Below are 15,900 nucleotides of genomic sequence, written 5' to 3'. Positions count from 1 at the left end.
ATGACAGTTCCTTGTGTTACTTCCCTGAAGACCTTCCAGTAAGAAAAGATGTGAAGGTGAAAGACAGTGTATTGATGATTCTAACCCTCTCACGAGTAGGCTAGGGTGTGTGGGGTTAGTTGTGTCTTAGTTTATCATGAAATATGTTTTTTACTTAATACTGGAGGCCCAGTGCATAAAAATTGTTGTGCAAGGGTGTAGAACTTCCCTCCCCTGGCTACAGCTTCTCTCCAAACCCAAGACTCGAATTTCCCTCCTTGGGCCGCCAGCAGGCACCCAGGACTCAGGCTGCTTCTCTTCTCAAGCTGCCTACAGGCATCTAAGATCCAGGCTGGCTTCCCTCCAGCCCTGGTTTCGTCAGGAATGATGTCTGGAAAAATGTCCAGTCTAATTAATATATTACCCTTTTATTATTATAGATTTTTTAATAGAAAACAGCCTACAAAATAAGGACATAAAAATATTTTGTACAGTGCACAATATCTCTTAAGCTAAATATTAAGAGTTCAAACTTTTTAAATTTTTAAAGTTTGTAAAATAAAATTTACATTAAGTTAATTTATTGAAGAGAACATAAAATAGTCCTGACTGGTTTGGCTGAGTGGATAGAGCATTGGCCTGTGGACTGTAAGTCCCAGGTTCGATTCCGGTCAAGGGCATGTACATTGGTTGCAAGCACATTCCCAGTAGGAGGTGTGCAGGAGGCAGCTGATCGATGGTTCTGTCTCATCGATGTTTCTAACACTCTATCCCTCTCTCTTCCTCTCTGTAAAAAATCAATAAAATATATATTAAAAAAATAAAAATAAATAAATAAACCAATCCTGGTGACCCATGGTTCTCAGTGTACAATGTTTATAAAGTCGATGATAGTATACAGTAGTATGCTAAGCCTTCACATTTATTCACCACCCACTTCCTGGCTCACTGAGAGCTACTCCAGTCTTGCGTTTTCATTCATGGTAATGAACCCTGTACAAGTGTACCATTTTCTTTTGCTTCCTTTATTTCCTGAATTTTTATATGTTTAGAACGATACATATTTAGCATTGTGTTTCAGTATTGAGTATTCATGGTATACAGGTCATGTAGGAGCAATAGGCTATAATGTGGCCCAGGTGTGTAGTAGGTTATACTATTTTTGTATAGTATGAATGCACTCTAATGTTCGCACATTGATTGTTATTGTTACAGTGTCCCTTTATTATTATATAGGATACAGTTTGCAGTTCAATATTTACTATTAAGTGGTTCATGTTTATGTTGTTTGGTTTTATGGTAATTGGAACTTGGTATAAAGTGATACATAGTTCTTACATATCTTTTAAATACACTATTTCATTTACTCCTTAAAATAACACTGGGTGTATGAAAACCAGATTTTGCATTTATACAGAAGACAAAATCAGGAGGGCCATTTGGATATTTATAACATCACTAGAAGCCCAGGGCTTATTGTCCTGTTAGCAGCTCCGCCTTCCTGTTGCGCTACCACCAAAGGACCCAGACCTGCCGCACCACCTCTGTGGTATCCAGAGTCCCTCCTGCCGCTACCGCAGGACCCATCAGTACAACTCCTGATGACCTGTTGTTTGGTCATTATGGTATTACAGCCACATGCTTTTTATAATACAGACTAAAGGCCCACTGCATGAAATTCATGCACGGGGGTTTTGTGTCTCAGCTCAGCCTTCCCCCTCTCCAATATGGATCCCTTGGGGGATTTCCAACTGCCTATTTAGGTCTGATCCAGTAGGATCGGGTATTCAGACTCCCTCTCACAATCAAGGACTGCTGGCTCCCAACTGTTCGCCTTCCTAATTGCACCTAACCGCTTCTGCCTCCCAACCTGATCATCCCTAATTCACCTGCCAGCCTGATTGATGCTTAACTGCTCCCCTGCCAGCCTGTTTTCCCCTAAGTGTCCTCTCCTGCAGGCCTGGTCACCCCTAAGTGCCCTCCCCTGCAGGCTTGGTCCCGCCCAACTGTTCTCCCCTTCAGTCCTAGGTCCCCCCTTCCCTCCCCAATTGCTCTTACCTGCTAGCCTGGTTGCCCCCAACTTTCCTTCTCTGACAGACTGGTCACATCTAAGTGCCATTTCCTGCAGGCTTAATTGCCCCCAACTGCCCTCCCTTGTATGCCTGGCCCCTCCCATTTGCCCTCCCTACTGGCCTGATCACCCCCAACTGCCCTGCCTTGCAGGCCTGGTCCCTCCCCTGCTGGACATCTTCTGGCGGCAATCTGTGTCCACATGGGGTGGCCATCTTTGACCACATGGGGGCAGCCATCTTGTGTGTTTGAGTGATGGTCAATTTGCATATTACTTTTATTAGCTAGGATTCTCAGCCTATACAAAATTATCCACTTTAAAAATAAGCCTGCTACATTAGGTCAAACATTTTGTTAACGCACCCCTAATATTTTGTCAGTGCCAAACCAAATGATTTACAGGCCTTCACAACCACAGGGAAGCAATCCTACCCCTACAATAGATACTCACCTTAGGATTATAGTTTTTGTCAATGGGACCCTTACTTGAATATAAACAGTTTTAAATAACTTGAACATGTAATTAAAATATGAAGTATAACATTTTGATTGAGATGAAACATTTTTATTTATTTTACGTTCTGACACCAATGAATTGAATGCAACTAGTTAAATATATAAAGTAAACCTATGATGGCACACAAAAAAATTAATGTTATATTACCCATATGACTTTATATGAAGGTTGTCATGAAAGCATATCAATAAAAATACAGACTAATCAAATAGTTCTGTACTTCAGTGACACATTATTAGGGGGGAAATGGAGAGTTCTTTTTCACAGAGTCTAGTAGTAGTGATCATTTCTTACCAATATTTGTCGGCACAACAGAGCTGCCAGTGGACAAAATCACGTTCATGTTTTGAGAAACTTTTTTTCTTTTTCTCTCAGGTTGTGAAGCACTTACTGAGTGGGAATATCTACCACCTGTTGGCCCTCGCCCACCAAAAGGATTTGTGGGACTCAAAAATGCTGGTGCTACTTGTTACATGAATTCTGTGATCCAGCAGCTATACATGATTCCTTCCATCAGGAATAGTATTCTTGCAATTGAAGGCACAGGTAGTGATATAGATGATGATATGTTCAATGACGAAAAGCAGGACAATGAGGTAAATTTTAATTATAAATTCTGGATTTTGTGTGTTTTAATATCTTTTTTTTTTCCTCTTTGAATATTACAGCTCATCAGATTTTTTTGAACTGCATTTGCTGATAGGATTACGGTTTTTGAGATATGGGACCCTTACTTGAATATACTAAACAGTTTTAAATAACTTGAACAGTTTTAATTAACTTGAACATGTAATATCAATCCAAAGAATCTTTGAAAACCTTTGGCATATCATAGTGTTTATTATCTAATAGAATTTAAACTGCAATTAGTAATCTTTATCACTAATCTTTTCTGTTTATTTCTTATGTAACAGTTGATAAAATCATGTTTTATTTGCCAGAATTTAGTTTGATGTTTTAACAGTCATAAAATGTTCTTTTTTTTCCTAAATATGTTCATTTTTCTTCTATATTTTTATTGATTTCAGAAAGGAAGGGAGAGAGAGAGAGAAAAATCAATAATGAAAGAGAGCCCAGTCAGCATGGTTCAGTGGTTGAGCATCAACCTGTGAACCAGAAGATCAGGTTTCAATTCCAGGTCAGGTCATATGTCTGGGATGCAAGACTCAGTCACCAGTGTGGGATGTGCAGGAGGCAAACGAACAATGACCTTCTCATCATTGATGTTTATATCTCTCTTCCTCTCCCTTTCTAAAATTAATTAAAAAAAATAATGAGAGAGAATCATTGATCATCTGCCTCCTGCACAATTGGGGACACAGCCCTCAACCCAGGCAAATTCCTTACCTGGAGTCAAACCATTACCTTCTAGTTCATAGGTGAACACTTAACCCTGTGCCACCACTGCTGGGCAGTACGTTTTTTAATTATTTTTTAATTAGGTTATATTTTCATTCTTTTAATGTTTTAAAAGAGTGAGAGTATCCCGCCTATGGGTCATATAAGACCCACAAAATCATTTGGACTAGTCCTACCAAAGCAGTAGTAATGGATGAGTTAATTAAATGTTTGACCTAATTATAGCATTTAATTTAACTCTTTAAGTTGATCATTTTTAATAGCCCAAGAATTATGCTATAATTACCCAAATGGCCCTTGGTAGAAAGATTTTCCCACCCCTGTTTCAAAGTATATTTCAATTCTACCTTTTTTTGATTTATAATCTGTTGATTTTTAGGATACTTTATGTTTTTCTCTGGTAAAGAAACAAGACTTTTTTCACTCTTTTAAATAATGCTGTATGGTCTCATTAACAGTATTAATTAACAATAATAGTTATTCAGGCCATCAATCCAAAGTATCTAATCCTATATAATAAAAGAGAATTGACCAAACAGTAGAACGACTGACCACTCACTATAATGTTCTCTGACCACCATGGGGCAGACACTCAACACAGAGGCTGCCCCCTGGTGATCATTGCGCTCCCACAGGAGAAGTGCCGCTCAACTAGAAGTTGGACTCACAGGGAGCAGATCTAAGCCAGCAGGCAGATATTTCCTAAGAGGTCCCGGACTGATAGAGGGCAAAGACCAGGCTGAGGGGATCTCCTTCTTCCTCCCAGCGCACAAATGTTGTGCACTAGGCCTGTAGTATAGTATATGAAGAATGTGTTATTTCTACAAGAAGAAATTGAATCCTAGGAAGGCTAGGTGATTTATTTCCTCAGTATTACATATTGCAAAACATTCCTTTGTCACTAATTCAATCTACACACCTCTAATTCTTTCATATTATACAATCTTAAATAAATGTTCAGTATTACACTTTTATCATCTTTGTATAATAACTCACCTGTGAAATAGTAGGTATAAACTCTAACATAAAGTGAAAGTTATTTGCTATAGATATCAAAACATAAAATAATGCAAATCTTTTATTCACTATTTGTCTCTATTTATTTCACTGAACTCTTTAAGTTATATTAAGTAACTATAATACTCGAAACAGGTTTGGCTCAGTGGATAGAGCGTCGGTCTGCGGACTGAAAAGTCCCAGGTTCAATTCCGGTCAAGGGCATGTACCTCGGTTGCGGGCACATCCCCAGTAGGGGTTGTGCAAGAGGCAGCTGATCAATGATTCTCTCTCATCAATGTTTCTAACTCTCTCTCTCTCTCTTTCTCTCTGTAAAAAATCAATAAAAATATATATATTTTTAAAAAGATACCTCTATAAATAAATAAATAAATAATATCTTTATCAATAATGTTTTTGGTCTCTAGAGTAATGTTGATCCCCGAGATGATGTATTTGGATATCCTCATCAATTTGAATACAAACCAGCAGTAAGTAAGACCAAAGACAGGAAAGAGTACAATATTGGTGTCCTAAGACACCTACAGGTCATCTTTGGTCACTTAGCTGCTTCCCAGTTACAGTACTATGTGCCCAGAGGATTTTGGAAACAGTTCAGGTAAGTTATGAGTGGATAATTTTGGTTTTATGAAAACTCAATATACTAATTTTAAACTTTCAAAATATATTAGAATATACACTAAGTGGCCAGATTATGATGATCTCTGAATGCATAATAACCTGGCCACTCAGTGTATTTGTATCTCAAATGGATACCAGAAGTATTTTGGACTTTTGCTGTAGATCAACTATAATTGCCCTGAGCTTTCTATAAGCCAGTGCAAAAGGGAAAACTGATCAGGGGCACAATTTATAGTATCTTTGATATCAAATAAATGAGGTATTCAAGAGAAGTACTCTGAGTGGCCAGATTATATACATTCAGAGATCATAATTACATGGCCATTCTATGTATATACTTTGGTATATATATTTGGTAGCATTTTGTTTCTCTAAGTTTTTTCTTTATCATTGCCTCAATAGGAGGGAATATAAATGATCAGAATCTGAATTTTGCTAATTGCATTTCTGTGCTATTTTTAGTATTTACTGTTTTCCTTTGTTCCTATATATTTTAGGATTGCAGGTCATATGGTCTGTCATAAGTATTCAGCTCTGCTATTATAACAACAAATCAACCATAGATAATATGTAAATTATGGAGTGTGGCTCTTTTAATAAAACTTTGTTCATGGACACAGAAAGTTGAATTTTATATCATTTTTACATGTCATGGAATACTGTTTTGTTTTTTTTCAATCACTTAAATATATATAAAACTTTCTACCCTAACCAGTTTGGCTCAGAGGATAAAGTGTTGACCTGTGACTCAAGAGTCTCAAGTTCTATTTCGGTCAAGGGCATGTACCTTGTTTGCGGCACATACCCAGTGGAGAGTGTGCAGGAGGCAGCTGGTCGATGTTTCTCTCTCATTGATGTTTCTAACTCTCTGTCCTCTCCCTTCCTCTCTGCAAAAAATCAATAAAATATATTTTTTAAAAATAAATACATAAAAAAAACTTTCTACCTGACCTAGTGGATATGTTTGTATTATAATATTATAATACAACTGAATCAAAAATGAAAAAGGAGGAAGAAAGAGAGAGAGGGAAAAGGAAGGAGGAAGGGAAGAAGGAAGGAAGGAATAAATGAGGGAGGAAGAGAAAGGGAGAAAAGGAGAGAGAAATTAAGGGTATTGAAAGATGGATTTGAATATGACATCCTAACAGTAAATTTGGTGTTTCCCATTTTGGGGGGTTTTCTTTAATCCTCATCCACCCGAGTCTATCTTCCCATTGATATTTTTTAGAGAGAGTGGAAGGGAGGGGGAGAGACATTGGTATGTGCAACCCAAATACATGCCTTTGACCAGAATCAAATCCTACTAACTCTTAATTATGGAGAGAACAGGCCAACAGGGGGCATCATTGAGGGATTGGTGAGAGGGCAGTTGGAGGTGAGCACACTGACACTGGGAACAGTTGAGGTAATCAGACTGGCAGGGGGCAGCATTTGGGGACAAGCAGGCTGGTGGCAGGGGGGAGTTGGAAGCGAACAGGCCAGCAGGCAGAGTGCTTGTGGGCAATCAGGCAGAGAGGTAGTGAGCGGTTAGGAGCCAGCAGTCCCAGATTGCGAGAGGGATATTGACTGCTAGTTTAGGTCCTTTTCCTGTAAACAAGCAGTAGGTCATCCTTTGAGGTTCCCAGATTGAAAAGGGTGCAAGCCATTCTGAGGGACACCCATCCCAGTGCACAAATTCATGCACTGGGCCACTAGTCTAAGGTGACTAGACATTCCACTTTTGGTAAGACAGTCCTGATTTTTAACAATTTGTCCTGTGACCTGTGGCATTTTTAAAAAGTCCCAATTTTTAGCAAGATTCCAAAAATCGGGACTTTTTAAAAATACCATAGGACAAATTGTTAAAAATCGGACTGTCCTGCCAAAAGTGGGACGACTGGTCAGCTTACACTAGTCCTATGTAATAAAAGCCCATTATAAAGTATCTGGTCATCCATTCAACCAATCAAAGAGTGATAAGCTAATGACATGCTAAGGCCACTCTACACTCTCTATGACGTGTACTGACCACAAGGGGGCAGGCGCTCCAACCTGTAGATTAGCTTGCAGCTGGGGTCTGGCCAATCAGGACTGCAAGATAGAGCAGACAAGCCCTGGAGCCCTCACACCGTTGGTCCCTTGCTGTCTAGCTAACCTCCCAAGTCACTCACCAGCTCTGATCGTGCACTATGGGGTCCCTCAGCCTGATCTGTGCCCTCTTATAATCCATGACCTCTCTGGGGATGTCACAGAACCAGTTTTGGCCTGATCCTTCAGGCCAGGTTGAGGGATCCCACTGGTTCACGAATCTATGCACAGGTCCTCTAGTTTTTAATATGCTCTTCCATTGTATTTATGATTGCCACCCAATACATAGAACGTATTGGTTTGTTTCCATTTCTTTTATGAAGGGATAAACACTTAACTTTTGCCCTAGCCATTTTGAATCTGGGAATACAGCGTCAGCTCCTCAACTGAAGGGTCCCAAGTTTGATTCTGGTTAAGGACATACACCTCAGATGCAGGTTCCCCAGCCGTGGTATGAGTGTGTACAGGAGGTATCCAGTCAATGTGCCTCTCTCACAGTGTTTCTGTTTCTCCTTTTCCCTTCCAATCTCTCTAAAAATAAATGGAAAAAATATCCTCAGGTGTTGAGTAACTGGAAAAAAAAAAAAAAAAGACTCAGCTTTCATTTCTGTTAATTTTTGTTTCTGTTATGAAAAAGACATATATTCTGCAATAGTTTTGTACTTGTTTTGTCTTACTTTCTCCTTAGGCTTTGGGGTGAACCTATTAATCTTCGTGAACAACATGATGCCTTAGAATTTTTTAATTCTTTGGTGGATAGTTTAGATGAAGCTCTAAAAGCTTTAGGATATCCAGCTATCCTAAGTCAAGTCCTAGGAGGTTCCTTTGCTGATCAGAAGATTTGCCAAGGCTGCCCACATAGGTAATTGCTATTTAATGTTTTTAATATATACTTCCTGAAGGCTTTAAAAAAATAATGTAAATTAAATCTTCATTAGTACTTATATATAGAAACAGTGCATGCCAGTTACTACTAAATGTCTACAATTGTGAGTTATATTCTGTGTTATACTGAAATATTGTGTATACATCCTACAGGCCCAATGCACGACATTTATGCACTCAGGAGTGGGGAAGGTTCTTCAGCTTGACCCGCACCCTTTTGCAGTCCTGGAGTCCTGAGAGAACAGTCCTTCCGTTTAGGCCTGTGGGGTCATAGTCAAACATTCTTAGCACTGCCACTGAGGCAGGCCGTTATTCACCCCAGCCATGAGCCCAGTTTGTGGCTGAGCAGCACTCCCCGTGGTGGTCAATGCCCAGTCATTCTGCCTTTTGGTTGATTTGCTTATTATTTTTATTATATAGGATATTTTATTTTCAGTAAATTTTTATTCTTACTATCAATCCAGAGTAAATTGAGGAGTAATAGAAACAGTTGATAAATAGTTGTAGACTTTTTTGGTTTGTTTTTGTTAATCTCACTTGAAGATTTTTTTTTAATTGATTTATAGTGAGAGTGTAAGGGAAGGGAAGAGACATTAAGAGAAACATGGATGTGAGAGAGATCCATCAGTTTGGTTGCTTCTTTCATGTGTTCCATCCAAATGGGACCAGGCATTGAGCCTATAACCAAGCTACATGTCCTTGAAAACCCTTCAGTTCTCCCACCTTCACTATAACCACAGAGCTAAACTATCTAGGGCAAGAGTTGTATGCTTTTTCTTGTCTATGACGTTCTGTCATATCTGGGGACATGAAATGTCAGTTTCCATAAATCTATTTATTACTTAAGATATTTGCTTATCATGTTATATTTAAAATAATAATTGAAATATCTTAAATATAATAACTTGTGAAGTTCACTGGCTGGTCTGAATCACTATTTCCTATAGAAATTAAAAAGATGGCCTTTAAATTATCATCAGCTGATGGCCCAGTGCACAGATTTACACACATTGAAAGGAAATTAATTAAAAGAAATATTTTAAAATAGCTATTTGCCCTTTCTCTGTAAAAGAAGTGCCAACCAAATTCATGATGGACAATGACAGATTGAGATGCATTTGTGTGATTGGTGCCAACAAGATATATACATACATACATACACACACACACACACACACACACACACACACATATATATATATATATATATATATATCATGCATGCTTGAGGCAACGTTTATTTTTTAAATGCCAGTGTGCATCATATGTGTTGGCCAGTCAGTCAGATGGATAGTTGGTTACTTAGCCTTTTATATATTGTATATAGACTAGTGGCCTGGTGCACGAAATTTGTGCATGGGGTATTCCCTCAACCCAGCCTGCACCCTCTCCAATAGGGGACCCCTTGTGGGATGTCCAACTGCCTGTTTAGTCCTGATTTCTGTGGGATCTGGACTAAACTGGCAGTTCGAGATCCCTCTCACAATCTGGGACCACTGGTTTCTAACTGCTCATCTGCCTACCTGCTTGATCACCCCTAACTGCCTCTGCCTGATTGCCCCTAACATCTGTGCCTGCCTGCCTGTTGGCTCTAATTGCTTCTGCCTGCCTTCATGATTGCCCTCCCCTGTCAACCTGATCTCACCCCTAACTTGCTTTCCCTGCCAGCCTGATTCGCTCCTAACTGCTCTCCCTGTTGGCCTAATCATCCTTAACTGCCTCTCCTGCCTGATCACCCCTAACTGCACTCCCCAGCTGGCCTGATCTCGTTCCTAAGTTCCATCCCCTGCCAGCCTGATTGCCCTTAACTGTCTCTGCCTCAGCTCCTACTATCATGGCTTTGTCCAAAAGATGGTCAATTGACTCTGTCTAATTAGCATATTACCCTCTTATTAGTATAGATAGATTATATAGGATAGCATTGCTTAAATGGGAGTGAAAAATCTTTTTCAACAGGAGGAAATGCTCTTGGCAGACAAAAATATATAACCCCTATATCTGGATTGATAGCCAGCTGTATGCACTATATTGCCAAATCGGTCCTTAAGAAATTGAGGTGCATGAAATTAGTGCATTGTGGTGGGGTGGGAGAGGACGTTTCCTTAGCTCAGCCTCCCCCCTCTATAATTGGGGACCCCTTGGGGTATGTCTGACAGTCGAACTGAGCCTAAACCCTAGCTCTTACCCTAATCTTAACCCTAAAACTAGCCCTAACCCTAACCCTGACCCTAAACCCTAAAAAAATAAAAAAATAATAATAAAAATGTGAACTGCTTCCTTACACCAAACAGCTGTTGCCCTTTAAAACACCTCCTCAGCCCCCAGCCTGCACAGTTCACCCAGATTTGGTTCTGATTGGTCGGTGTTTATGCCAGTCAGCATCAAAAGCTCTGCCTCCTGCCGAAACTGGTTTGGCTCAGTGGATAGAGCGTCAGCAGTATAGTGCATATGACTGGCTATTGTCCAGATTTAGGAATTACGTATGTATTTTTGTCTGCCAACAGCATCTCCTCCTGTTGAAAAAGGCTTTCCCCTGACCCCTATTAATGCAATCCTATCCTATGTGATCTATCTATACTAATAAAAGTATAATATGCTAATTAGACTGGGTCGAGTGGACATCAGACTTCCAGACAAAGCCATTATGGAAGGGGCCAAGAGAGAATCAGTTAAGGGCGATCAGGCTGGCAGGGGAGGGCAGTTGGGGACAAGATCAGGCTGACAGGGGAGGGCATTTGAGGTCAAGGTCAGGGCAGCAGTGGAGGGCAATTAGGGGTGATCAGACAGGCAGAGAGGTTATGGGCAATCAGCCAGGCAGAGGTGTTAATGGAAATCAGGCACACCGACAGGCAGAGGCAGTTAGGGGCCATCAGGCAGGCAGACAAGTGAACAGTTATGAGCCAGTGGTCCCATGTTGCAAGAAAGATGTTTGACTGTCAGACATACCCCAAGGGGTCCCCAATTATAGAGGGGGGAGGCTGAGCTAAGGAAACGTCCTCTCTCACCCCACCACAATGCACTAATTTCATGCACCAGGCCATTAGTTTTATATAAATGAGAAATTTTATCATGTCATTCTTTCCATAATGCCATTCCTTTGAAAGTTGGGGAGGTACTTAATCACCTGGCTTGACAACTTTCAATTCTTAGAAAAAGACATTTTACATTAAATAGACAATAAAAAGTATGCAATTTTTTATCACCTGTTGCTATTACTTCTCAATTATTTACTCAAATTAAATGTTTCAACTAAACTAGTTTTAATTATTGTTAGAGTAGAGGCCCAGCACGTGAAATCATGCAAAAACCAAACCCTCTGCACCAGTGGAACCCATAGTGCACCTCCTAGTGACCCATAGTATGGTAGTAATGGCACTATAGTCACTGGTCTTTTAAAACATAGATACTTTATGGCTGTTTAAGAGTCCAAAGTATTTTTTATGTTGTAGAAAATTGTTTTAATAGAGCATTCTATATTTTAGGAGAAATTGTCAATTCCATTTATTTTCTAAGATATTTTTTATTCTCTGTGGACAGAAGTCAGTCCACAGAGAATAAAAAATATCTTAGAAAATAAATGGAATTGACAATTTCCATTTATAAACCATCCATAAAAACTTTTATTTGTATATGTCCTAAGTGCTTATAGACACAAGCAGTAGACCTTCCCCACACACCATGCATGACTATAAAAAATAATGTTTTTCCTAAGTGGCAGCCCTGACCAACTTTAAAATCATTTTTCATGAGAATTTTCAGCTGAAAGTATTTAAGAACACTCAAATTGTAACATAATTATTCTTAAAATATTCATTGCAAATTGGTTTGTTAAATTCAAAATATATTGTGTGGGGATGGTTTCTGTTTTGGACACATTGCAGTTAACTGGTTAAGTAAAAATTTCTAAAGTGAAGATTATGGCTAAAACAACATCTGTATTAATGAACTATGCATATATGCATATAAATTCTTCTGTTAATGTATTCCTACCTCTCTCTTACCCCTTCCATCTGAAATTCCTCAGCCTATTCCATGCTTCTATGTCTCTGGATTTACTTTCTTCATTAGATTTTACATATAAATTAGAATATGTGAGACTTGTCATTCTCTGAATGACTTATTTCACTTAATATAATAATCTCCAGTCCCCTCTGTTATCTCAAAGGGTAAAAAAGAAATCTTTTTTTACAGATATATAGTATTCCATTGTGTAAATGAACCACACTTTTGTAACCTCCTCACCTGTTGAGGGTAATTTAGCTGTTTCCAGATCTTAGCTACTATAAAGTGCACTATGAACAGAAGGGGTGTTCTGATTTGATGTTTTAGAAATGGGATCAATGGGTCAAATGGCATTTCCACTTTTAACTTTTTGAGAAAATTTCATACTGTTTACCACAGTATCTGTGCAATCTGCATTCCCAACAGCAGTGCATTAGGGTTCCCTTTTTTCCACATCCTCAGTAGTGTGGTGAGATGAAGTCCCGGCGAGGAGTTAGGAGTAGAATGGACATGTTCAACAATAAAGATAAATTTAAAATAAATTATATATAAAAACATCCTATCAAATAAAAGAATAATATGCAAATTAATCATCACTCCACTATACCGAACAGCCCATTGAGTGAGTATGCAAATTAACCCCAACCAGGATGGCTGCGGCCACAGAGAGCAGGAGGGAGGCTTGGGTTTCCAAGGTGATGGAGGAAGCTAAGCTTTTGGCACACCCTGCCTGGCCAAGGCCTCCACTCAAAGGTACAAAGTTTCAATTATAGAAGATTTATAAATTCTAACAGAAATGGCAGCAGCCACTTAGCTGGAAGGGCAGGAGGCTAGGGTTGCCCCAAGCAATAGAGGAAGCCAAGCTTCTGCAGTCCTGGAGGGTTCAGGCCTTCACTCCAGGCTACATGGTTTCAATTGTAGAAGATAAATTAATTCCAGATACCAGGGCCTATGCTTGTGTAGCCTGGGGTATGGATTGTTTGCAAACCACTACAGGGTCCCCACTCAGACCACTCCATGCCCAAGGGAACCCCTACCCTGATCCGGGACGCTCTTCAGGGCAAACCAGGTTGCCCCCACCCATGCACAAGCCCTCTATCCTAACTAATCAAAGAGTAATATGCAAATTGACCATCACTTCAACACACAAGATGGATGCCCCCATGTGGTCAAAGATTCTGCCCCTGTTTGGACCACCACAAGATGGCCAGCAGGGGAGGGCAGTTGGTAGGCACCAGGCCTGCGAGGGAGCAATCAAGCCTGCAGGAGAGGGCAGTTAGGGGTGAACAGGCTGGCAGGGGAGCAGTCAATCAGGCTGCCAGGGGAGTAGTTGAGGATGATTAGGCTGGCAGGCAGAAGTGGTTAGAGGCAATCAGGAAGGAAGGCAGGCAAGCAGTTGAGAACCAGCAGTCCTGGATTGTGAGAGGGATGTCCAATCCCGGGTCTAAACGGTCAAACAGTCAGAGGGGTGCCAAATTGGAGAAGGTGCAGGCTGGGCTAAGATACACCCCTGCCCCCATGCATGAATTTTGTGCACCCAGCCTCTGATAAATAAATAAATAGTGTCCCTTTGTGTTTTAAATATGGTAGGCACTCTTGATATGTCTATTGCATGAATGGATTTAATTGTTGATTCTGTTTTCCACTTTCCATTATATGAGTTTATTAGTAAATGTCATAAATTTCTAAAAGTCCTTTTTGTAGGATATCACTTTAATTTGGAATGTTGACTTCATCCCACATCTATTTTTTATTATTTTTATAATTTTTTTCAATAAATCTTTATTGTTCAGATTATTACAGTTGTTCCTTCCCCCACCCCATAGCTCTCCTCTACCCTGTTCCCACCCCATCCTCAGCCCTTACCCACCCACCTCTCACTGTCTTCATCCATAGGTGTACCATTTTTGTCCAGTCTCTTCCCACACATCCCATAACCATTCCCCCCCACCCTGAGAATTATCAGTCCACTCCCTTTCTGTGCCCCTGATTCTATTATATTCACCAGTTTATTCTGTTCATCAGATTGTTTTATTCACTTGATTTTTAGATTCACTTGTTGATTGATATGTATTGGTTGTACATAATATTTATCTTTACCTTATTCTTCTTTCTCTTCTTAAAAAATATCTTTCAGCATTTTGTATAATACTTTTGTTTGGTGGTAATGAACTCCTTTAACTTTTTTTTATCTGTGAAGCTCTTTATCTGACCTTCAATTCTATGATAGCTTTGCTGGGTAGAGTAATCTTGGTTGTAGGTTCTTGCTATTCATCACTTTGAGTATTTCTTGCCATTCCTGTCTGGCCTGCATAGTTTCTGTTCAGAAATCAGCTGACAATTGTATGGGTGCTCCTTTGTAGGTAACTGTTTTTCTCTTGCCACTTTTAATATTCTCTTTGTCTTTTGCCCTTGGCATTTAATTTTGATGTGTCTTGGTGTGGTCCTCTTTGGATTCCTCTTGTTTGGGGTTCTGTGTGCTTCCTGAATTTGTAAGTCTATTTCTTTCATTAGGTGGGGGAAGTTTTCAATCATTATTTCTTCAAATAGGTTTTCAGTGTCTTGCTCTCTTCTTCTGAGATCCCCATAATTCGGATGTTAGTAAGTTTTGAAGGTGTCCCAGAGGCTCCTTACACTATCTTCACATTTTTTAATGCTTTTTGCTTTTTGCTTTGCCGATTGTGATTTTTGCTTTTTTGTATTTCAAATCTTTGGCTGGATTCTTACAATCCTCTAGTCTGCTGTTGGATTTTTATATGTTATTTTTTTAATTTCAGTCAGTGTATGTTTAATTTCTAGTTGGTCCTTTATCTTATTCTCAGTGTCTCATGAAATTTATCTACCTTTTCTAGAAAATTCTTGAAAAACCTTATAATTGTGGTTTTGAACTCTATATTCAGTCGTTTGCTTTCCTCCATTTCTTTAATCTGTGACGTGTTTCTTTGTCTCTGCTTCTTAGCTGCTTCCCTGACTTGATAGAGTGGCTTTTGTGCTAGATGTCCTATAAGGCCCAGTGCCTCATCCTCCCCAGTTACCTGAGGTGAACATTCTTGGTGCACCCCTTTGTGGGCTTTGTGCACAATCTTATTATAGTTAAGTCTTGATTGTGGTTAGGATCACTGGGAGGAATTGACCTCCAGGCCAATTGGCTGTGAGAATCAGCTGTGTCTACGCTGGGAGAACTTAAGTGCTGGAGACACCCTTATAATGCAAGACTTGCTTCAGTGGGGCTTTAGTACTCACTAAATGTGGCCCTTAGGGATCTGAGGAGTTGTAAACTGGATGGTCCTACTCTGACCCCTGGGTACACTGGCTCTTGGATCTCCAAGGAGGTGCTAATTTTGCCTTTGCCTGAGGCTACCCAGCAGGAGCTACAGATTCCA

At 39.7% G+C, this 15,900-nt stretch overlaps 1 protein-coding gene across 7 annotated transcripts in view; it reads left to right on the top strand.

Annotated features, from left to right (window-relative positions):
* The window catches only part of LOC118712127 (probable ubiquitin carboxyl-terminal hydrolase FAF-X), a 186,960-nt gene that overhangs the window by 149,719 nt on the left and 21,341 nt on the right, over nt 1-15,900 (top strand). For 6 of the 7 annotated variants that reach the window (XM_045577118.1, XM_045577120.1, XM_036425631.2 and 3 more), the window contains 3 exons: nt 2,942-3,162; nt 5,350-5,540; nt 8,319-8,492. In XM_045577118.1, the coding sequence (XP_045433074.1) occupies nt 2,942-3,162; nt 5,350-5,540; nt 8,319-8,492 (586 nt within the window). The remainder of the gene's footprint in view (nt 1-2,941; nt 3,163-5,349; nt 5,541-8,318; nt 8,493-15,900) is intronic. The other variant, XM_036425629.2, reaches the window with a different exon arrangement.

Source organism: Pipistrellus kuhlii, unplaced genomic scaffold (assembly GCF_014108245.1).
Source record: "Pipistrellus kuhlii isolate mPipKuh1 unplaced genomic scaffold, mPipKuh1.p scaffold_m20_p_83, whole genome shotgun sequence".
Lineage (NCBI taxonomy): Eukaryota > Metazoa > Chordata > Mammalia > Chiroptera > Vespertilionidae > Pipistrellus > Pipistrellus kuhlii.
This window is presented reverse-complemented; position numbering and strand designations above follow the sequence as displayed.